Source organism: Myotis nattereri (assembly GCF_964212035.1).
Source record: "Myotis nattereri genome assembly, chromosome: 14".
NCBI classification, from domain to species: Eukaryota; Metazoa; Chordata; class Mammalia; order Chiroptera; family Vespertilionidae; genus Myotis; species Myotis nattereri.
The window spans coordinates 58859452-58882792 of NC_138089.1; the positions used below are offsets into that span (position 1 = coordinate 58859452).

The 23341-nt window shown below is 52.2% G+C and overlaps 1 protein-coding gene across 2 annotated transcripts in view; it reads left to right on the forward strand.

Moving 5' to 3' along the window:
• The first annotated feature begins 1562 nt into the window (after positions 1 to 1562).
• Positions 1563 to 23341, forward strand: part of ARL8B (ARF like GTPase 8B) — a 28283-nt gene continuing 6504 nt past the window's right edge. The window contains exons 1-2 of one of the 2 annotated variants that reach the window (XM_081106555.1): positions 1563 to 2004; positions 23234 to 23314. In XM_081106555.1, coding sequence (XP_080962681.1) covers positions 1918 to 2004; positions 23234 to 23314 — 168 coding nt within the window. In that variant the 5' untranslated portion in view covers positions 1563 to 1917. Of the gene's footprint in view, positions 2005 to 5095; positions 5384 to 23233; positions 23315 to 23341 lie in introns of those variants that run through there. The other variant, XM_081106554.1, reaches the window with a different exon arrangement.

Sequence of the window (23341 nt, forward strand, 5' to 3'; positions counted from 1 at the left end):
CGCCATGAGGGAGCCATCACTTGGTTGCCTCCCACACGTGCCCAACCAGGGCTAGGGAATCTTCAACCCAGGTACATGCCCTTGACCGGGAATTGAATGTGAGACCCTTGGCCCACAGGCCAACGCTCTAACCACTGAGCAACCAGCCAGGGCCCAAAGCTCTTAACCAGCACCATCTGTTCCCTCCACTCGCCTCTCTCTCTCCCTCTCTCTCTCTCTCTCTCTCTCTCCCCTCTCTCTCTCCACTCGCCTCTCTCTCTCCCACCCCCACCTCTCTCTCTCTCTCTCTCTCTCTCTCTCTCTCTCTCTCTCTCTCTCTCTCTGCATTGCTGAGGCTGTCCTCGCACACTGTGATTCTTCTACAGCCCGGGAACTCCTGGCCCCCCCCCCCCAGGCTTTCCCATGGGTCCAGCGCACCTCCCTGCCCCCACACGCCCTGTGTGTCCCGGAGGCCTCTGTCCCTGTCGTCTGCCGCCTGGATGCCCCTGTCGCAGCACAAGCTGCTCCTTGGAGCTGAGGTTTCACCTGCTGCCTGAGGCTCAGCCTGTCACTCAAAGGGGCAGGTGTCCCCTTTCCAAGCATCATCATTTCTGCTCCGTGCCCGCCACCTGCCGGGTGCACCCCTGGGTCCCGGCGGGGGGGACAGGGCGAGAGGAGGTGCTGCGGTGACCCAGGGAGTGACCGAAGGACCCGGACGTCTCCTAAGAGTCATGACTTCAGGGAAGTGTTTCCCAAGGGGATGCCCTCATCCTCAGGGGGTGTTTCCACCAGGACCCGGGGCGCGGGGGGTGTCTCCTGTCCGCCTGGCTTTGGGGGCTGGTATGACACGGGCCTGTGGGCAAAGCGTTGTCTTGTGTCCCCTCCAGATCTGAAATGTCCCACCAGACATTGACGCAGACTCAACCTGTTTTTATTATTTGAGCACAGATCCTATATTTTTATATATAAGCAAACACCAGCACAGCTTTTTGTTTTGTTTTATTTTCAAATATATACTTTAAATAATTTTTTTTTCAGAGAGAGGAAGGGAGGGGGAGAGAGAAGTAGAAACATCAATGAGAGAATCATTGATGGGCTGCCTCCTGCACGCCCCCCACTGGAGATCAAGCCCACAAACGGGGCATGTGCCCAGACCGGGAATCGAACCGTGACCTTCTGGTTCATGGGTCTACGTTCGACCATCGGGCCACACTGGCCGGGCCGTCCACATATATTTAAAGCCAGGGGAGCTGACTTTGGAAGTGGCTGTACTTCCAGTGTTTAGACACCTTTATTGCAAAGTTTCTGAGTGATACTGAGAAGAACTTAGGGAGGGAGAGAGAAGGCGAGAGAGCCCCTATTCCAATCGCATCCCGAGGCTCTGTCTTGCCCAGAAAAAGCCGTTACCCGTCTGCAGGCACCTGGGAGGGTGAGCATCTGAGACGTGGGGCGCGAGCACCACCTGCTGTCCGGGCGAAGCACCTGCCAGCTCGCCCTCCGGAGCGGAAAGGAGGGTGGAGCTGAGAGTACACGCTGCCAGGGGAGTGGATCCCAAGAGATCGGGCCAGGCTGCCCCGGGGGCGGGGGGGGGGGGGGGCGCGGGCGCCGCGGACGGTGGCACCCAGGGAGCTCCTGGGCTTGGGGCAGACAGAGCCGGTTTGAAGCCCGCCAGGGGCACGTCTCTTCGCCTTCCAGCGGTTCTCCACCTTCTGGCCCTTTAAATACAGTTCCTCATGCTGTGGCCCAACCATAACATTATTTTCGTCGCTACTGCATAACTAATGTTGCTACTGTGATGAATCGTCATGTAAATATCTGAGATGCAGGATAGTCTTAGGCGACCCCCGTGAAAGGGTCGTTCGACCGCCAAAGGGGTCGCGACCCACAGGTTGAGAAGGCTTAGACTCTAGAGCAGCGAGTCCAGCAAACCTCGCCGTGATGTGCTATGTCCGCCCTCCGGCTGTTCCACGCGGGGCTGTGAGCACCCAAACTGCGGCTGGTGTGACCGAGAACCGGACTCTACACGTGAGTGACTTTGGTTGAAATGGCGCGGGGGCTCCCAACTGCCATGGCAGACAGCGTGGTGTTCAGCACGGGGTGCCCTCGCCGGCAGTGGGGTGGCTGCACTCCCCGGGGCGCGCAAGCTAACCCGGTCACCTGGGGAGCACCTCGCACGGGCACGGCTCATGGCAGCGGCTAGGTCTAGGACGTGTGTGTGGCCGGACACCCAGGGGAATCCGTAGAACCGTCACCCGCAGGCCTCCGCCCACCACGACCTTGTTTATGACTCTCCGGGGTGAATTCGAAGGGAAAGTCGGGGCATTCGTGGGCAGCGCCGGTCTGTCTCGGGCACATTCCGGGGATGGACGGGTCAGTGGGCAGCTGCATTTCCCCTCCTGCTGGGACGGGAGGCAGCGGCCGCTGATGGCAAGTCATCCCAGTCAGTGGCTCATCGAAGGCGACGCCACGCGGAGGGTGGCCTGGGCCTGGGTCCCGGGAAGCCACGTCCCAGGCAGGGAGGATGGCTGTGCCCGGGCTCGGCCTGCTTCCCAGGTCACTGGCTGCAGGTTTCGCGGCCGCTCTGACCGGCTCCCCCGACCCTGCGCCCACGCCCAGCGCACGAAGCAGGGAATGGAGTGAGTCTGGCTTTGGCCGAAGTTTCAGGAGCCTGGACGCCGCTGAGAGCAAAGCAAACGTTTGTTCGGCTTCTGCCTCCTGCGCGCAGGCCTCTGGGCTTCAGACTCTCCGGATGGTCGCTCTCCTTCGCCCCGAGCAGCCGCGGGGCCGGGGAAACCCCCCAAACACCTCAAGGTGAAACTGCTCGGCTCTGTGGCTGTGGGGCCGGCACTGCAACCGCGGGGTTAGGAAGCCGGACGGTAAACGAGGCCCTTTCTAGAAACGGTGAGCTGTCGGCTTAGAGTCGGGAGATCTGGGCTCAAGTCTGAGCTTCTCCGCGTGCCCACTGTGTGGCCTTGAGCGACTTCTTCAGGTCTCGGGGCCTCCGCCTTCCTGTCCGGAAAATGGGCACAGTGTTGCCCATCTCAGCAGATGGCTGTGAGGAGAAGTGAGTCTGGTGCCTAGTAGGTAGTGGGGACTCAAAGCATTCTGGCCGGTGCTGTGTCCCCCCTTGTCGGTGATGTCCTCGCCTTCTGAGAGGGCAGCCCAAGCAGTTTCATCTCATCCAAACCCCCTGCTGACGGGGAAGCGGAAGCCAGAGGGAAGGGGCTCCCTCAGGGCGGGCGGGTGGTCGGAGCCCCGAGGCTGAGCCGGGCAGGACGGGGACTTCCTCCCCCGTGGGGGCGCCTCCTCCCAGCCCAGCGCCGGGTGCCACTCTCGCTGCACCGAGAGCTTCCCACCCTTGAGCTCTGTCGTTTCTTAAAACATCTTACTTTGTCCTTAGGGTGAGGCCTGGAGCTCAGCTTCAGAAGAAAGAGGCGCGTTTGTCCTAAAAGGGACTCCCTCACTGCTTCCTCTCTCCCGAGGCCCATGCTCTCCTTTTATTTACGTATTTTTATCGATTCCAGAGAGGAAGGGAGAGGGACGGAGAGGGAACCATGGATCAGCTGCCTCCTGCAGGAGCCCGTAGCCAGCGCCTGTGCCCTGACCGGGATGGAACTGTGACCTCCTGGCTCCTAGGTCCAAGCTCACTCTGCTGGGTTAGGGGGGTTGGGGTTAGGGTAAGGGTGGGTTAGGGTTATGGTGGGTTAGGGGTAGGGTGGGTTGGGGTTAGGGTGGGTTAGGGTTAGGGTTATGGTGGGTTAGGGTTATGGTGGGTTAGGGTTGGGTAGGGTGGGTTAGGGTTAGGGTGCGTTAGGGGTGGGGGGGGGTAGGGTGGGTGAGGGGTAAGCTCCCAGCTGTGATGTCCCTGCCTGGGCCTGTTTTCTGGAGGTAAAACGGGTCGGTCTCAGGATGACCCGCCGGGGGCCGTGGAAGCTTCTCTTAGGCAACAGCCACGGAGCGAGCACGTGGTCCGTCCTCTCTGCCGCCAGCCCTCGCCGCCCACATCCCCGGCGCAGAGGCCTGACCTTGACACCTGGCCGCCGGCGGCCCTGGAGCACGTGATCCCGAGCCCGTTTGTTTAACTTCATTCTAGACAGAGTTCAAGGCGAGGCGTGCACCCCCCCCCCGCCCCCCGCCCCCCGGCTCTGCTCACCGGAGGACTGACTCCCGCAGACGGGCCTCCTCCGCTCCAGCAGCGGCCAGGGGGGTCCGCACCCCCGGCCCCCGGTGAGCAGCGCGGCCCTGGCCTGCGGACGGGCCTGTGCGCCCGGCGATAACGATGGTCACAGCCTTTACCAGGGCAGCGCTGCCGGCGCCATCGGACAGCCCCGTGCGGAGCCGCCACTCACTTTGCGCCGCCATCCCGGGCGGACGACCCCCTTTCCCCTCCGGGTCACGAGGCACAGAGAGGCTGAGCGCCTTGCGCGGGTCACACAGCTGACGGCCAGAGGAGCTGGGGTCAGAACCCGTCCTTCCAGCCACGTGGCCTCCTGCAGCCAGTGCTCCCGGCGCCGCCGCGGGAGCTTCTAGCATAGAGAGGGCGGCCAGTGTGGCTCAGCCGATGCGCATCGTCCCGGGAACCAAGAGTTTGCTGGTTCGATTCCCGGTCAGGGGCCCTGCAGGAGGCAGCTGCTGGATGGTGTTCTCTCATCGATGTTCCTATCTCTCTATCCCCCCCCCTTCCTCTCTCTCTAAAAATCAATCAAAGCACATTTTTTAAAAACAATGAATTATGCCCTAGCTGGTTTGGCTCCATGGATAGAGCGTCGGCCTGCAGACTGAAGGGTCCCAGGTTCGATTCCGGTCAAGGGCATGTACCTGGGTTGCGGGCACATCCCCAGTAGGGGGTGCGCAGGAGGCGGCTGATCGATGTTTCTCTCTCATCGATGTTTCTAACTCTCTATCCCTCTCCCTTCCTCTCTGTAAAAAGTCAATAGAGTATATTTTTTAAAACAACAACAACAATGAATTGCTAGTAAACAACACGGAGGGCGGGGTGGAAAGGAGCGCCGGGCGGCCCGGGACTGCGCGGAGGCCCCGGCAGGGGGCGCTGCAGGCGGCGGCCGCTCCCCGCGCGGGTCCTCGCCGCTCTTGCCGCGCGCCGGCGCCGGGCGGCGTGGGGGGAGGCGCGTCATATGACCCGCTCGGCTTCCTGGCTCGGCCGCCGCCGCCGCCCGCGTCCGTCCGCCCGCGTCGCCCGGGGCCCGCAGCCGTTGGGGGGTCGGGGCCGAGGCCCGCTCGCGTGGAAGCCGCCGCCGCCCGCCCCGCGCCCGCCGCCGCCATGCTGGCGCTCATCTCCCGCCTGCTGGACTGGTTCCGCTCGCTCTTCTGGAAGGAGGAGATGGAGCTGACGCTCGTGGGGCTGCAGTACTCGGGCAAGACCACCTTCGTCAATGTCATCGCGGTGAGCGCCGCCCGGGCCGCCCTCCGCCCGGGGCCGGGCCGGGCCGCCGGCGGCCGCGCGGGGGGCGGTCGGGGGCGTCCCGCGTGCCGGGCGCTGCGGTCGGGGCGCGGGGAGGGCGGACTTGGGCTCGTCGGGTCGTGACAGCGCCTGGGGGGGATCGGGGTTCCCCGGGAGCTGTCTTGGGGGGGGAGCGGCCCAGGGGTTCGCCCCGGCCTGCCACTGTCCCGGAGGGTGGGACTTGGCGAGCCCGCCGGCCCGTGAGAAGCAGGAGAATCGACAGGCTCCGTCCGGGCGCCGCTCGGGACCGAGCGCCCGGTGCGCGCTCCCCGTGGCTCTGTGCGCGCAGCTCGGCCCCTGTGCCCCCTCCTTCGGCTCTGCTTTTCAGGGTTCCTGTCCTCAAGCGGGGCGCGGGGGGGGAGGCGCGACGGACCTGCAGAAAGTTAGCTACCTGGACCCACAGGGTGTGGGGGCGTCGCTTCCCCGAGGAGGGAAGGCACTGGGCGGGGACCCAGCTGATGCCAGGCCCGGGGCTGGGTGCCTGGAGGGGAGTCGCCCCGGGAACCCCTGTTCAGCGCGGCGTGGACTCGGGGGCGACTGCGTGCCATGCCAGGGCGATTCCCCGAGTCCGGGGTTCGGCCGGCTGCGGGAAGCAATAAGAGGAGGGGCCCCGTCGGGCTTTATTTAGAGCCCAGGAGCTGCCGCGCCCGCCCGCACGGGCTTGTCCCCCCGGGGCCGAGTCGGGAATGACTAGAGAGATGGCCGCGCGCCCTCACCTCTGGGATGACAGCCGGGGCCCTCGCTTACTGGGAGGCTGGCTGTCCAACTGGTTTGGCTGCAGGAGTGATGCAAACGCGGCTCCCTCATTGGAGAAAGCAGGCGGCGTGCGGCTGTGAGTCCTCGCACTAATGGAGCGAGGATGAGTAAGACTGGGGCGAAGGCATGAGCACAAGTTTCCTCTGAGAATGTTGCATATCGGTATAAACAAGCTCACCTACCGGCCCCTTGCTGTACGATCATTTTCCCCCCTTGAGAGGAGTATGTTTCAACAGGTGCAGCAGGGTGGAATGCATCGCTAATACCCCTAAAATTAATGAGGACAACTTCGGACCAACTCTCCCTGTTAGGACCTGAATATACTTTATTTCTTTAAACATATTTTTATTGATTTCAGAGAGGAAGGAAGAGAGAGAGAGAAACATCAATGATGAGAGAGCATCATTGATTGGCTGCCTCCTGCACACTCCCCACTGGGGATCAAGCCCACAACCAGGGCATGTGCCCTTGACTGGAATCGAACCCAGGACCCTTCAGTCCGCAGGCTGACGCTCTACCCACTGAGCCAAACCAGCTAGGGCAGGACTTTATATACTTGAATGTGCTGCGGGAAAGGTCAGCCTGGGTGCCTATGAGCTCAGTTAACGGGGCATTCTGTGATAGTCCTGTATTTAAGACTTGGAGTCTCCTTGTACAGCCTATCCTTTTGACAAGACTGAATTAATTTATAGTGTAGATAGGTGTATGGCTACAAGCAGTGTGTTTGTTGCAGGGCAGTAGTTATGTTTGGGAAATCTCAACAAAACTTGAGCCAATCTTCGAGGAACTCAACAGCGCCGCTTAAAAGAAAGCGTGCCTGTGAAGTCAGGCAGCCCTGGGTTTGCACCTGGCTCTGCCTCTCTGCAGCCTGGTATCCTCTCGGTCGTTGCTTTCTCACCTGCTAAGTGGAGATAATAATATGTTTCTTGCCCGAACTGGTTTGGCTCAGTGGATGGAGTGTTGGCCTGTGGACTGAAGGGTCCCGGGTTCGGTTCCGGTCGAGGGCATGTGTCTTGGTTGTGGGCACATCCCCAGTGGGGGGGGGGGGGTGTGGGAGGCAGCCAATCGATGTTTCTCTCATCGATGTTTCTGGCTCTCTATCCCTCTCCCTTCCTCCCTGTAAAAAAATCAATAAAATATATATTTAAAATAATAATAATAATATGTTCCTTACAGAGTTGCTCTGAGGGGTAATGAAATGACGTGCGTGACGTGACTAGCATCATGCTGCCCACGGAAGGCGCTAGGTCGATGGTGACTGTGGGTATTACTTGTCGTGGGTGCAGCCCTTTAATGCAGAAACATTGAGGAGGGAATTACCTGGGGTCATTTCCTTCTCTGAATCTGTGTGTCCAGCGTGGGCTGCAGTAGTGGATTTATGGAATGAGGCAGGTAATCCCATTACATCACATCCCTCCCACCCCCATTTAAAAAATTATATTATTTTTAACAACAACAAAACTTCTGGAAAGCTGTTGAACTCAGAATGCACCAGTGGTTCCACTGTTATTTTAACACTTGAGGCCCGGTTGCACTAAATTCGTGCACTGCAGGGGCGGGGTGGGGCGGGGGTGGGGGGTGGGTTGTCCCTCTGCCCGGCCTGAGCCCTCTCACAGTCTGGGAGCCCTGCCATGGATTGCCCCAAAGAGGTAGGCCCCACCCACCTGGCAGGGGCTCCCCATCAATCCCCCCCCTCCTCAGAGGGAGGCCCCGCCCACCCACCACAGCCTGTGGATGGGTGGCCTGGGCCTCCCTCTTTGGGACCATCATGGAGCCCCCGGATTAATCGCCCACCAGCTGGTGGCCTGGGCCTCCGTGTGCAGGGAGGTCATGGGGTGATGGCCAGGCCCCCAACCAATCGCATCACACCTGCCTTGGCTGGCCTGGCACCAGCGGGTGTCATAGTGTGGTCGTCTGGACGGTCATTCTGCTGTTTGAACGTTTGGTCAATTTGCATATTACGCTTTTATTATTATAGATTAGACTATTGACTATTGGGTAAGATGCTGGGAGAAAAATGAAACCTCCGTAAATGACATGCTTTTTCTTTTTAAACCTCAGACTCGAACCTAATCTGTGATTCACATAGACCAGTGGTCGGCAAACTCATTAGTCAGCAGAGCCAAATATCAACAATACAATGATTGAAATTTCTTTTGAGAGCCAAATTTTTTAAACTTAAACTATATAGGTAGGTACATTGTTATTAACTTAATTAGGGTACTCCTAAGGCTTAGGAAGAGCCACACTCAAAGGGCCAAAGAGCCACATGTGGCTCACGAGCCGCAGTTTGCCGACCACGGACATAGACTATATTGAGGGGGAGGAAAAGGTTAGTAATTAACAGTGATTTTACAGAATTTTAGATAGAAAGTGTGTCCAAAATAGTAAATTTTGCATTATCTTTTTTGAAAAAATAAACTTTATGTATTTTGTATAAATGTTTGTTTTATAGCCTCAAAAATACATATGTGTTGAGCACTGTGTCACTTTTACTCAAATTCAACAAGTACCTTCTCAAATATGAAAAGCTTCAGGTGAAGGCAAATTTCTTCGGGTAAAAATTAATCTTTTGTAAACATCAAATTAAAATTTGGCTGTATTTCTGTCTTAAAAGTTTAAAAAATATAATAGATGTTATTTAACTTACTCAAATGGCTTGTGAAGCTGACATACTTATATATAGGAGTTGGTTCATTCTGAAATGTTTACCTACAGAGTTTCACTCCTAGAATGCGTATTCCTGTGGTTTTAAAACTGAAATGCCGTCATTTCACCTACTGTTCGTGTAGAGGCACTTGATGCACACCGTGTTCCCTTGTCTCAGACCTTGGAAAAGAGACACCTCTGGTCTGTAGCGCTCTGAATGGTGCTGGGGACGGGACTGCCCATTGCTAAATGTGCTGGCAGTTATTGCGTAATACATCATGTGCCCTATATGTGTAATGTATGTTGAGCAATCATTATTTTTAACTGAGGCTTTAGATGGGTCATAGGATAGTTGCTAAGAAATGTTTAACAGGATCTACCAAAATGTTATAGGTTAAGTTTTGTAGACATTGTGTATTGTTTAAATGAATAGTATAAAATTTTGTTTACAATTTTGTGAAGTGTTATACCACAAAGGTTAATCCAATGAAAAGTTTATTACTGCTGAGAATTAGGGAAAGGAGATATTTGGGAAGATTATAGAAATATTAACCTGGAATCATTTGTTTGTTTGCTTGTTTGTTTTTATTCCTCACCCGAGGATGTTTTTCCCTCCTTTGATTTCTAGAGAGAGTGGAAGGGGGAAAGAGAGAAACATTGACGTGAGAGAGACACACCAATCAGCTGCCTCCTACAGGTACGCCAACTGGAGATGAGGAACCTACAACCTAGGTACATTGCCCTTGACTGGGAATCGAACCCAGGACCCTACAGTCCAAGGGCTGATGCTCTATTTACTGGGAGAAACTGGCCAGGGCATGGAATTATTTTTTTAAGAATTTGTAGAAACCTCAATTAAGTGGTCTAATTTTCCCTCATTCTATAGATGTAGCTAGGAGACCCAGTATTCCTCACACAAAGCTAATGAGTAGAGAGAACATTGGAACCCAGGGCCAGTGCACTTTCTGCTTCTCCCGTCTGCCTCTGCAGATCCAGTTGAGGTTAGAATCACAGCTGTGAATTATAGATCTCAATCCTTAAAAATCTCTTTTTATGTAAATATGCTCCTCTTACGAGTCTGGAGAGCATTATTTCATTGTTTGGGGTAAGAATGGCCGTAATAGTTGTTGTTGTTTTTTTAAAAAATATATTTTATTGATTTTTTATAGAGAGGAAGGGAGAGGGATCGAGAGTTAGAAACATCAATGAGAGAGAAACATTGATCAGCTGCCTCCTGCACACCCCCTACTGGGGATGTGCCTGCAACCAAGGTTCATGCCCTTGACCGGAATCGAACCCGGGACCCTTCAGTCTGCAGGCCGACGCTCTATCCACTGAGCCACGCCGGCTGGGCCACAATAGTTCTTAATGAAAATTTGCTGTGGCTCATTCTAAAGCTGAACAAATCTGAACCTTTGCTGGGACACCAGCCTTTCCATGGGGGGGACTTTCACAGCTCGAGCTGCGGAGCCTGAGGTCCTGCCAGGGAGCCTCTCTCCAGGGTCCCTTACCCCTCCCTGTCCCGTCATATTTTCCCAGCAGACCCCCACCTCCAAAGCCCGTGTTCTCACTGGGAAGCGGTTCGAGTACAAGAGTGTATTTAAATACTGACCTGGGACATTTCACACCATAAAGCACTTTCCAAGTTTCTCCAAGATAAAGTGGATGGTCACTGATCATGGATACAAAATGCCATTAGTAGACATTTAAAAAGAATCGTGTAAAGTAAAAGACACCACCTACCCCCACCATCCAAGGCTGACTACTGTCAACATTTCAGAGTAGTTTCTTTTGTCTTTTGTAAATGTGTGCATCGAAATGCCCTTTTTACGTTTTGAGATGATACCATCTTTCATGTGTGTATCCTGACTTGTTTTCTTTTAGTTACAGTGTGTGCATTTTTCTACATCTAAAACCACTTTTTCCATTTCTTAGGCACTGTTTATTTTTTTCCAGTCTTATTGAGAAATAATTGACATGCATCGCTGTATAAGTTTAAGGTGTACAGCATGATAGTTTCATTTACATGCATTGTGAAATGGTTACCACTTTGGGTTCAGTTAACATGTTCTATCTATCTATAAAAGCCTAAGCAACCATCCAACCATTCGACCCGTAGCTATGATGCGCACTGACCACCAGGGGGCAGACACTCGACGCACAGGCATGGAAACATGGAACAGACTGATGAATCTCAGAGGGAAGTGGGGAGGCGGGAAGAGATTAACCAAAGATCTTATATGCACATTAAAGGCCCAGTGCACGGATTCGTGTACCAGTGCAGTCCCTCGGCCTGACCTGCAGGGATCAGACCAAAACCAGCAGTCCAACATTCCCTGAGGGGTCCCAGATTGTGAGAGGGTGCAGGCCAGGCCGAGGGACCCCATCGGTGCACGAATCTGTGCACCGGGCCTCTAGTAGAACACTAAAAGGAAGAAAGAAAAGGAAAAAAGTTCTCCTTATGATGAGAACTCTCAGGCTTTCCCTCAGCAAGAGCAGTGTTGGCTGGTGTCATTATGTTGTATATTAATCACATACCCACGACTTACCCTGTAGATGCAAGTTTGTGCCTTTGACCACCTTCCTCCAATTCTCCCTCCTCCCACCCTCTGCATCTGGTAACCACAAGTCTCATCTTTTTTTCTATGTGTTTTGGGGGGTTTTGTTTGTTTTGTTTTTCAGATTTAGTGAGATCTTTCAGTATTTGTCTTTCTCTGTCTAACATTTCATTCGGCATAATGCACTCAAGGCCCATCCATGTTGTCACAAATGGTAGGCTGTCTTCATTGTTTATGGCTGAGTAATGGTCATTCTGTATTTACCACACTTCTCTGTGCACTCACCCATCAGTAGAACACTTAGGTGGTTTCCATGTCTTGGCTACCGTAAGTAATGCTGCTAAGAGCATGGGGGTGCGGTGTCTTTATTATAACTTAGTTTGCATTCCTTTGGGTCTTTTCCCAGAAGTGGAATATCTAGATCATATGGTACTTTTATTTGGAATTTTTTGAGGATCCTCCATACTGTTTCCCATAGTGGCTGTACTGGTTTACAATCCCACCAACAGAGCACAGAGGTTCCCTTTTCTCCACATCCAAGCCAGCATTAGTTATTTCTTGTCTTTTTGATGATGGCCATTCTAACAGGTTGAGTATCAATATCTCATTGTGGTTTTAATTTGCATTTCCTTAATGACTAGTGATGTTAAGCAGCTTTTCATGTATCTGTTGGCCTTTCATATGTCTTTGGAGAACTGTCTATTCAGGTCTGTTGTCTGTTTTGTTTTTTTTTAAGTACATTTTTATTGGTTTCGGAGAGAAAGGGGGAGAGAGAGAAACATCAATGATGAGATAGAATCATGGATCGGCTGCCTCCTGCACGCCTCCCACTGGGGATTGAGCCCGAAACCCGGACATGTGCCCTGACCAGGAATCAAACTGTGATCCCCTGGTTCATAAGTCCATGCTCAACCACTGAGCCACACCAGCCAGGCTTGCCTGTTTTTAATTGCCTTATTAGCTGTTGGGTTGTTTTGTTTTGTTTTGCTGTTGAGTTGTATGAGTTCTTTTAATATTTGGGGTATTAATCCCTCATGAGATACGTGGTTTGCAAATACTTTTCACCATTCCGTAAGTTGTCTCTTCACTCTGTGGACGGCTTCCTGTGCTGTGCAGAGCTTTTAGCTGGATGTAGTCCCCCTGGGTAATTTGTTATTCTGTCGCTGGTGCTTTGGGTATCATATCCAAAAACTGTCACCCAGACTCATGTCAAGGAGCTTCATTTCTGTTTTCTTACAGACTTTTATGATTTCAAGCTTACATTTAAAGCTTTAATCCATTTTAAGTTCATTTTTGTGAGCGGTGTGAAACATGGGCTTCATTCTTTTACATGTGAATACACATATGATGAATATACACTTATCACAGCATCACTTATTGAAGAGACCGTGCTCTTGGCTCCCTTGTCAAGTATTAGTTGACCGCACATACTTGGGTTTATTTCTGGGCTCTCGAGTCTGTTCCATTGGTCTGTTTGCCTGTTTTTATGCCAGATGACTGTTTTGATGACTATAGCTTTATAGGATAGCTTGAAATCAGGAAATGTGATGTCTCCTGCTTTGTTCTTTTTTCTCAGAACTTCTTTGACAAGTTGGGTCTTTTGTGGGTCCCTATAAATTTTAGAAGAGAGTAAAGCTGTTTTGACTGCCTTCATAATTTGTTACGGCACCTCTTGTGGATATATCACAATATATTTGATCATTTCCTCATTATTGGACATTGGTATCCGTGGTTTTGTGGTTGTACATCAATTCAATCTGCATTTCCTGAGGATGGGTGCCAGAGTTGGCATGGCTGGGGTCAAAGGATGTGAGTCTATTTCATATCTGATGGCCACTTTGCAGAAAACGCATTCCCGCTAAGAAGGTCTTCTGAACAGATTTATATATAAAGTTGGACTTTAGTTAAGAACTTTGTCCTTTGGTATTTTTAGGGCAAAACATATTTAGTTTGTTGATAAAGTGAAATACAGCAGCAGTATTTTAAAAGTATCTTATTAGATAACTAGAGGCCCGGTGCACATGCACCAGTGGGGTCCCTCAGCCTGGCCTGTGCCCTCTTGCAATCCAGGACCCCTTGAGAGATGCAGGGATCGGCAGTCCGACACCCCCCAAGGGATGTAGTAGTGTGCAAAGCAACAGGCGGCCAGGGAGGAGCCATTGCTGCTTCTTGGTAAGCTCGCTGAGCAGCGCTTCCCCTGTGCGAGCTCACTGACCACCGGGGGCAGCTCCTGCATTGAGCATCTGCCCCTTGGTGGTCAGTACACGTCATAGTAACAGGTTGATCAACTGATCGCTTAGGCTTTTATATATATAAACTAGAGGCCCGGTGCACGTAATTTGTGCGGGGGGCGGGGGGGAGGTGTTCCTCAGCCCAGCTTGCACCCTCTCACAATCCAGGACTGCTGGCTCCCAACCGCTTGCCTGCCTGCCTGCCTGATTGCCCCTAACCACTCCCCTGCCAGCCCGATCGCCCCCAGCTGCCCTCTCCTGCTGGCCCAGTCACCTTTAACTTCCCTCCCTTGCCAGCCTGGTCACCCCTAACTGCCCTCCCCTGCAGGCCTGATCCCCCCCCCCAACTGCCCTCCCCTGCAGGCCTGGTCACTCCCAACTGCCCTCCCCTGCAGGCCTGGTCACCCCCAACTGCCCTCCCCTGCTGACCATCTTGTGTCCACATGGGGGCGGCCATCTTGTGTGTTGGAGTGATGGTCAATTTGCATATTACTCTTTTATTAGATAGGATTGCTCTGATTCTGCATTTAATGTTTTAAGAAGTAAACTTTGCAATCAAGCCATATAAATAAACCTCATTTCCTTTAGCTATCACAGTCTGATTAGTTTTAAACTTACTGGTGGATTGCGTTAGGAGTTCATCTTCCAGAATTCTGACATATTTCCATGTGATCTGCTGTTTTGGCATGGTGTAGGGAGTTAAAAAAATATTCTTTATGAAATCAGAGTCTAAGAAAGTCTGCCAAGTAGACCATTTTTGAAGCTATAGTATATGAATTTTTTAAATTGTATAACTTGAGTATCGTTTATAATTATAAAAATTGATTCATGCCCTACCAGGTGTGGCTCAGTTGTTTGAGTGTCATCCCATGTACTGACAGGTCACAGGTTTGATTCCAAGTCAGGGCCCATGCCCTGGTTGTGGGCTCAATGCCCGGGTTTCGGGCTCCATCCCCAGTAGGTGGCATGCAGGAGGCATCTGATTGATGATGTTTCTATCTCTCTTACCTCCCCTCACCCCCACCCCCCCAAAAAAAGGGCGAAAGGGGTCAGGGGTTACCTTTAAAAAATTAAAAGACATAGTTGAGGGCAAGAAATTGTGTTGGATGAAGGAGAAAACGAAAGGCTGGAGAAGTCGATGGAATCCGTCCCCACAAGGCCACGGCTAGCCGGGATCTGCAGGCATGGGGAGCCATTGCAGGTCTTCATGCAGGGGCTGAAGGGAGACCTGTGCTTTCAAAGGGTGGGCTTAGTTGCAGTGCAGAGCCAGTGGGGAAGGGAATCGATTACAAGGTTATTACCAAGGTCTGTCTGGGTAAGGACTGACGGGAAGACGAGTGTTGTTATCGAAGTAGAAAGGGTACAAGTTAGCAGTTGAATCAGGTGCAGGGCAAAAGGAATTTGTAGTCTAAGACCTTTTTAAGGATTTGAGTGAGTGGCAGGGAATATGATTTTTTGATCAACAAGTAGCGGATATGGGGTGGAGCCGGGGGATGGGTTTAGAAGAGAAAGGGGTTGTGGGGCAGCATGTACTCTGCAGTTAATGCTGATGGGATGCTGCTGGGGAGGGCATTGATGCTGAATTTGAATACAGAGTGACCCAAACTGTGCATTAAAATGCCATCAATGCATGTCTTTCCCCTCAGGCGGAGCAGGAGCCGCAGTAGATGTAGTGAGACAAGTCGTTGAAAACCAGCCTGGTTTCTCCCGGAAAGAGCGGGTTGTGGGGTGTTCTCTTCCCAGCTTGCTGGGCTCAGCCTGCCTCCCTGCTGCTGATTGCTCGGCGGCGTTTTGTGCGCAGGACTCAGTGGCTGCTCTCTGCTCCTCGCCTGCCCGAGCTGACTTGGTTCCCCTGTGCTGCGGGTGCTCATTGTGCCCAGAGCACGGGCTGCTCTCTGTGGTCCTAACCAGGCCTCCAGGCGGCCTGACTGAGGCAGAATCCCGGGCTCACTCACCCGCGACCCTGGAGCTTTTGCTCTGGTTGAAGAGGCCTGTTTCTGGCTTCGTGTCGTGTCTTTCTGCTAAGAGGGAAGTGTGAGCCCGAGACAGGGCCTGGCGTCGGGACAGCTGCTCTGGGACTTTGTGAGGTGCGGGGGGAACCTGTGAGGCTGGGTTCGGAGTATCCTTTTCCTTTCTTGTCAGGCGACATTACTGGTCACTGCACCGTGCGGCTGAAAGACAGTGTGGGGCTCAGTCTTCATATCCCGGGTGGGCGGTTGGGTGTCTACTCACAGACCCACGCGGCGCGGTCCGCTGTGAGTGTGAGTGTGAGTGTGAGTGTGAGTGCTCAGGCAGCACCGCCACACGGACAGGAAGCGGCGGGCCCTCCCGCATGTGGCGTTCTTAAGGTAGTGACCACAAAGGTCGCTTCTGACAGCTACTGTATTTTGTCAGAGGACATTTATTGGGTAAGTCACAGGTATAAAAGTCATTCCCAGAAGAAATGGGCTTAGGAAGGGCCCTTGGCGCTGGGAGTGAGGAAGCTGATGGTACCCTGCCTGGGGTGGGGAGGGGGAGGGAGGGGGAGCACTGGGTCCTCCATCCTCAGGGTTGCCTTTTTGTTTGTATTTTTTTAAATCCTCACCCAAGGATATTTCTCCATTGACTTTTAGAGAGCATGGGAGGGAGGGGGAGACAGAGAGAGACATTGATGTGAGAGAAACACATCTATTGGTTGCCTCCTGCACGCACCCCAACCGGGGCCTGACAATCAGCCTGCAATTGAGATGCATGCCCTTGGCCTGGGAGCCAACCCTGGACCCTTCAGGCCTCGGGCGAATGCTCTGTCCACTGAGCCAAACCAGCTAGGGCAGCGGTTCTCAACCTGTGGGTCGCGGCCCCTTTGGCGGTGGAACAACCCTTTCACAGGGGTCGCCTGAGACCATCCTGCATCTCAGATATTTACATGACGATTCATCACAGTAGCAACATGACAGTTATGAAGTAGCAACAAAAATAATTTTATGGTTGGGTCACAACATGAGGCACTGTATTTAAAGGGCCAGAAGGTGGAGAACCACTGAGCTAGGGCCTTCCTAAGGGTGTTGAGGGCGGAGGTGTTAGCGGGGGCCCAGGGAAAGCTCTTATAGAATCTTCACAGCCCTCCAGGTGTGTGCGTTCAGGTTGTGGTCCCCACTGGTGATTGGCCGGCACTGGGGCCGGGAGGACATCATTCAGTGCCGCTGGCCCTGACGTCGCAGGGGCTGGTTTGCTGCTTTTCTGGGCCTGGAGCTGGAATCCAGCTGAGGCCTAGACCGTATCTCCAGGGAGGAGGAGTCGGGGGTCCGAACCACGTGACCAGCCATATGCGAGGGGGAGAGGTCACTGGGGGCGAGTCCCACCTACGACTGATTGTCCATTGCTAGGCGCCTGGCGGGTTAGGCTACTTACCCTTGCTCCTGAGGAATAATAGTGCAAGTCATTTACTGTGAAGTGTCCTTGGTTTAGGGAAGATGGGACTTAGGCTGCAGGCTGCTGTTGAACTCAGTTTCCCTATTCTGCTTGTCCTGGCTTACTAGCCTGCACACTTATATAACTTCTTTCAAGATTTCTCGTTACCAACCTATAGCTTTCACTTACCTTCCTACAACTTTCACACACCTTTTTACCCATTCAGAAACAACCAGTTTTATTTTTTTTAATTTTTATTGATTTCAGAGAGGAAGGGAGAGGGAGAGATAGAAACATCCATGATGAGAGAGAATCATTGATTGGCTGCCTCGTGCACACCCCACACTAGGGATCGAGCCCGCAACCCGAGCATGTGCCCTTGACCAGAATCGAACCTGGGACCCTTGAGTCCACAAGCCAATGCTCTATCCACTGAGCCAAACCAGCTAGGGCAGAAACAACCAGTTTAAGAACAATTCACTTTTTTTCCTTCAAAATGTATTTCCACACCTTATACATTCTATTACCAAAACCATACAATTCCTTTCCAATTTAATTAGAATTCTTAACTCTTAGAAACCTCAATTTTCAATAACAAAAAAAGGCAAACAACCAGCATTCCTTAGATTGATTTTTATGATCATACTAGAGGCCTGATGCACAAAATTCATGCAAGAGTACGCCTTCCTTCCCCTGGCTGCTGGCACTGGCTTCCCTCCGGCCCTGGCTTCGTCCGGAATGATATCCGGTCTAATTAGCATATTATGCTTTTATTATTATAGATTTTAAACATTCTGTTTTAAGAAACACACCTTCAACAAAGCACAAGACATTACATCAATAGTCCCAAATTCATTTTACAGACTTTATGCAATAAAACGCCAAAAGCAGGTGACCCTAAGACTTGTCTAGCAGTCAATGACTTAACAGTTGAAATTAGTTAATTTGTTTGCTAAGGTGGATAAGGTTTGTTTTGTTTTTTCCTTTCAATAAGGATTTCCTCCCAGAAACTTGCATTTTAAAAGATGGTCTAGACCCGTGGTCGGCAAACTGTGGCTCGCAAGCCACATGCGGCTCTTTGGCCCCTTGAGTGTGGCTCTTCCCATGTACAGTGCGATTGAAATGTTGTAATGTACCCCGCGAATTACAGAAGGACACCTCAAGAAGTTGAATTAAAGAGTCACATTTATTGCAGTCCGGGACTATGAGGGGCCATTCCCCAAGTCTCATAGTAACAAGATGGTCGCAGCTCCAAGGTTATATAGGCAAAAATCACAAAGGTATTGATTACATCCCAGGGTTTGGAATGAGGAACCTGGTTCGCAAAAAAGCAGTTTACAGAAGCAGAATTAAGCATGTTAATTATAGTTTTGGGTCTCGGGGTCAAACACATTATCTAGAGCCCTCGGCCTGGAATGAGGAACCTAGTTTGCAAAAAGCAGTTTACAGAAACAGAAGCAGAAGCAGCATGTTATCTAAATTACAGTTTTGGGTCTAGAGCCCTTGGGTAACCTGGGTTAAACTTGGGCATGTTATCTAAATTACTGTTTTGGGTCTAGAGCCCTCTGACCTTGGGATAAGTGTGCTGTCCTTCCCAGGTGAAGGAAAATGTGCTTTCTAAGACCAGTATGACCACAACCCATGGGATACTCACATTACATTCAATAAGGCATTTAATCGAATGGGATGATTTATATAATTCAGAAAATCAAAATACCCTGTCCATTGTTAAACAAAGCAAATAGGTACATAAGCCAAACAGGGTTAAAGTTAAACTATAATTTCCACCTGAGATGGTTGCTACCATACTTCAGAAACTTCATGGCCCATGCGCAGAAGTCAGTATTTTGTGGAAGAGTCATACTTAAGGGGCCAAAGAGCCGCATGTGGCTCGCGAGCCGCAGTTTGCCGACCACTGGTCTAGACCAGAGTTTTTGCCAGGTGTTTTGCACCTCAAAGGTCTTAGGACTTGGGTTTCAATCCAGGTTACCGCTGTGGGTGATGTGACGTTTGGGGATTAGGGCTGAGAGCCTGTGCTCCAGTTAGATGGGGGTGAGATGCCCCTCCCGCGGCCCCCCCGCACTCAAGTGAGCAGCGAGTGGGGGTTCCGCTCCCAGGGAATGGCAGGTTCCTGAGTCCCAGGGCAGGGACCCGGCATTCGGGACCAGGCTCTGATTCTGGATAAGGGCTTCTGCCACAGGGAGAAAGGAACTAAAATCACAGACAGCCCTTGGCCGTATCCACTACAGGTGTGCTGGGATGTCTGGGGCAGCCTGCTGCAAAGGTTGCTGTTTGTTTGGTGTGTCTTCCTGGAGGTAAATTTGCTTGTAGTTGCTAGTTTGGGCTTGGCTAGAAGAGACTGGTTGCTCTGAGTTGGCATTTTACTGCACATGCTGTAGACCAGTGGTCGCCAACCGTTCGTCCAAGGACCACTGGTGGCCCGTGAGGCCCGAAAGGTTGGCGACTACCCCTGTAGACTACAAGCCTCGCATTTATTTGCGACCTCCCAGTTGACCATTGAGTTGTATTTTGTTGTTGCTGTTGAACAAGCTAATGTTCACTTCAAGCTTCTGCACAAATAGTGACCCTTGCTTCCTATCACCAACACCCTAAGCGCCTGGAGCATTCCACTGTGTAGAAAGTGGCATTGGGGCTTTGAAGTTGACACCTGGGTTCAAATCCCAGTTAGGCCATTATTTAGCTGTGCGTGACCTTGGGACCTTGACCTCAAGCTTCCTTTTCTATAAAATGAGGTCAGTAAAGTGAACAATGTTGTGCTGCTACCATCACTATTATTATTATTAACTAGAGGCCCGGTGCATGAAATCCGTGCACTGGCGGGTGGGGGGGGTGCGGGGATTCCTCAGCCTGGCCTGCTCCCTCTCGCAGTCAGGGACCCCTCACTCCTTACCGCCCACCTGCTCACTGCTCCTTTCCACTTGGCTTGCTGCTCCTTGCTGCCGCTCCTTGCCGCTTCCGCAGAGGCAGGAGAGGTTCCCGCCACCGCCGCTGCGCTCGCCAGCCGTGAGCCCAGCTTGTGGCTGAGCGGCTCTCCCCCTGTGGGAGCGTACTGACCACCAGGGGGCAGCTCCTGCGTTGAGAGGCTACCCCCTGGTGGTCAGTGCACAACATAGCGACCGGTCATTCCGCCGTTTGGTCGATTTGCATATTAGGGTTTTATTATACAGGATGGGATAGTCTACGTCAGCGACACGTATCCTAGCTAATAACAGTGACGTCGTCTTGCTGCAGTGGTCGCATTTAACTGGAAAACATCCTTGTTGCTCCTGCTCTTCCTGGGCTCCAAATGCCTGCCAAGCTCCCCGCCAGGTGGTAACAAGTGGGGGTATAGGCAGCTACTGAATAAATGATGATGTTAGCATCGAGAAGGCTCTGCCGTTTGGAACCTGAGCAGTGTACAGTGACTCAGTATTTCAGGACTGCCCATCATTGAAGAGCTGAGCTTCAGTGTGAAGCAGTGCTGGTCACGCTGATGGGCTAATGGATGCTGAGTGTTTCTTCAGAGACACCCAGGGAAGCCGGAGGTGGGACTCGGCCGTGACACAGAACGTGGTCTGTGGTGGCATTTTCTGTCCACGCCCCTACTGCCAGAGGAGCTGGCCGGCGTGGAAGCAGGTGTTACAGCTGTGTGAACAGAGCTAAAGGTGGCATAAAGTCCCATCTTAATTGAGGTTAGGGAATTAGTAACTTTAATATTTTAAAAAGTAAACAGTGCTAGTAAGCACAGTGGGGGAGCACAAAGCAATCCACATGATGTTGTTAGCGGTGGGGATGAGGTTGCAAATCCTGGCCTCTAGTTACTAATAACAGTGATGGTAGCAGCATAACACCATTCACTTCACTGTGGATGAGGTTGCAAACCCATGAGGCTGAAAAATGCTCCAAGCAGGCAGCACAGTCTAATAAACGACCCCAGGTTCAGTGGATCCTGATGGGGAGCAGCTCGCTTCCTCCAGGACTGACCCCCGCTGTGTTCACAGACATTCTCCTGCTGCCACTACTGCTGTGGCGGATTCCTAGCCTAGTCTCTAAGGTGAGGCGGGAGGACTGCCTGTCTGGTTCACGTGGGCACGGGGGGTGCTGGCAGCTTCCTTCATCCTCCAGGTAGAGAGGAGAGCAGGGACCAGCCGTGCGTGCTGTCACCTGGCATGACGCGCTGGATCCTGGGTGACATGTGGAGGATCTTTCACTCCTGACACTTGAAGGTTCTGAGCAGCAATAGGAGTCGTGGGTTCAAGTCTAAACTACGAGGCAGGTTCTGGGTAGCTTCTCAGTGGTGTCTCTGGCGTTTTCATTGCAGGCCTGAGTGGCCACCAGTGGGCGTGCAGCGTCCAGGAGCAGTGACGCTGTTTCCCGGAAAGTAGGATGAGGCAGACGCGGGGATCGTGTGAGATGTTCATCACCAGTTAGGCTCTTCCCAGCCCAGAAAGCCGCGCTGCCTGACTTCCCACAGGGAAGTGGAGCTGATCGGGAAGCAGAAGTGGTTAAGGGGTGACAGCGAGGCATCCGAGTGAGTTCGCTCACTTCCCACGGGCGTCCTGTCTCCCGGGGTTAGGGTGTGAGGTGCAGAGTGAGCCGGCTCCCTGGTCGTTCTCGCTTGGAGGTGCCAGTGGCCGTGGCATCTTGGCACCTGCTCTCTGTGCAGAGTGCGGTCAGCTTGTGTGCTCCTCTTTGGGGGCCACGCAAAGAGGTTTAGAGAATCAGCTTTTGGTTCTATGATTTTCTTCTATGGATTTTCTTTCAGTATTATTAATATTTATGGCTCTTAATGTTTTCTTTTAGTATTTTTTATTGCATTTAGAGGGAGAGAGAAATATTGATGTGAGAAACATCCATCACCTGCCTCCTGCATGTCCCCTACTGGGGATCGAGCCTGAAACCAGACATGTGCCCTGACCTGGAATCAAACCAGTGACCTTTAGGTGCCTGGGACAACACTCACCAGCCAGGGCTGCTGTCTAAGTGGTACAGTATGATGAATCCCCATGCAGCCTGCTTGTTCAGTCATTTGGTTGTCCCTCACTAGCCGCCCTGCCAGCCTGCTTGTAGGCAGCCATCTTTGTGAGGGTATGCTGGTCAATTTGCATATTACCTCTTTATTATATAGGATTGTGTTTTCCATACAAACAACTCTAAACCTACTTTTGCCCTACCCTCGATCCCCAGCATATAAGAGCAATATTATTACCAGAAAGTCCACATATTAGAAACTATAAGGCATCATCATGCTAACAACTAGGAAAATGAGTACTGGTAGGCCAGCCAGTGTGGCTCAGTGATTGCACATCGACCTGTGAACCAGGAGGTCATGGTTAAATTCCCAATCAGGACACATGCCCAGATTGTGGGCTTGAATCCCAGTGGAGGCGTGCAGGAGGTAGCCGATCCATGTTTCTCTCTTATTGATGTTTCTACTCTCTATCCCTCTCCCTTCCTCTCTGAAATAAACGAAAATCCTATATAAAAAGAGCTAATATGCACATGGTCCTTGCGCCAGGGCCGGGGGACCTGAGGCCACGCCTCCTGTGTTGGAGCTGGGGGATCTGAGGCTGCGCCCTCCCGCCCTGCAGGGCTTGACGGGGATAGGGCTGGCCAGGTCTGGGTCTCACGCAGTTTCGAGGTGCGCAGGGGTGAGTGGGGACTTGACTCTGGGTCCCACAGCCCACCCCAGACTCTGACAGGAGGGAGATTTTTATATAGATTTTACTAATTTTCTTTCATCTCCGACACTTCTATTATAGAGAAAGGGCAAATAGCAATATTAAAATATTTCCTCTAATTAATTCCCTTTTCATGTGCAAGAATTTTATGCACCGGGCCACTAGTATATTTATAGAGAAAGATTTAGGCCCCTAGCTGATTTGGCTCAGTGAATAGAGCATCAGCCTGCGGACTCAAGAGTCCTGGGTTCGATTCTGGTCAGGGCACATTCCCAGGTTGCAGGCTCGATCCCCAGTAGGGGGGCATGCAGGAGGCAGCCGATCCATGATTCTCTCTCATCATTGATGTTTCTACTCTCCCTCTCTCTTCCTCTCTGAAGTCAATAAAAATATGTTTATAAAGAAAGAAAGAAAGACTTGGGCCTGTGAGGCCGGTTCCCACCCTGAAGCGAGCTCCTCACTGGGGTGGCGCAGAGCGGCGTGGCTGAGGCGGGAGTGCTGTTCTAACGCGGGTCTTCTCTTCCGCAGTCAGGGCAGTTCAGCGAGGACATGATCCCCACCGTGGGCTTCAACATGAGGAAGGTGACCAAAGGCAACGTCACCATAAAGGTACGTCACCCCTGCCCCTCCGTTCAG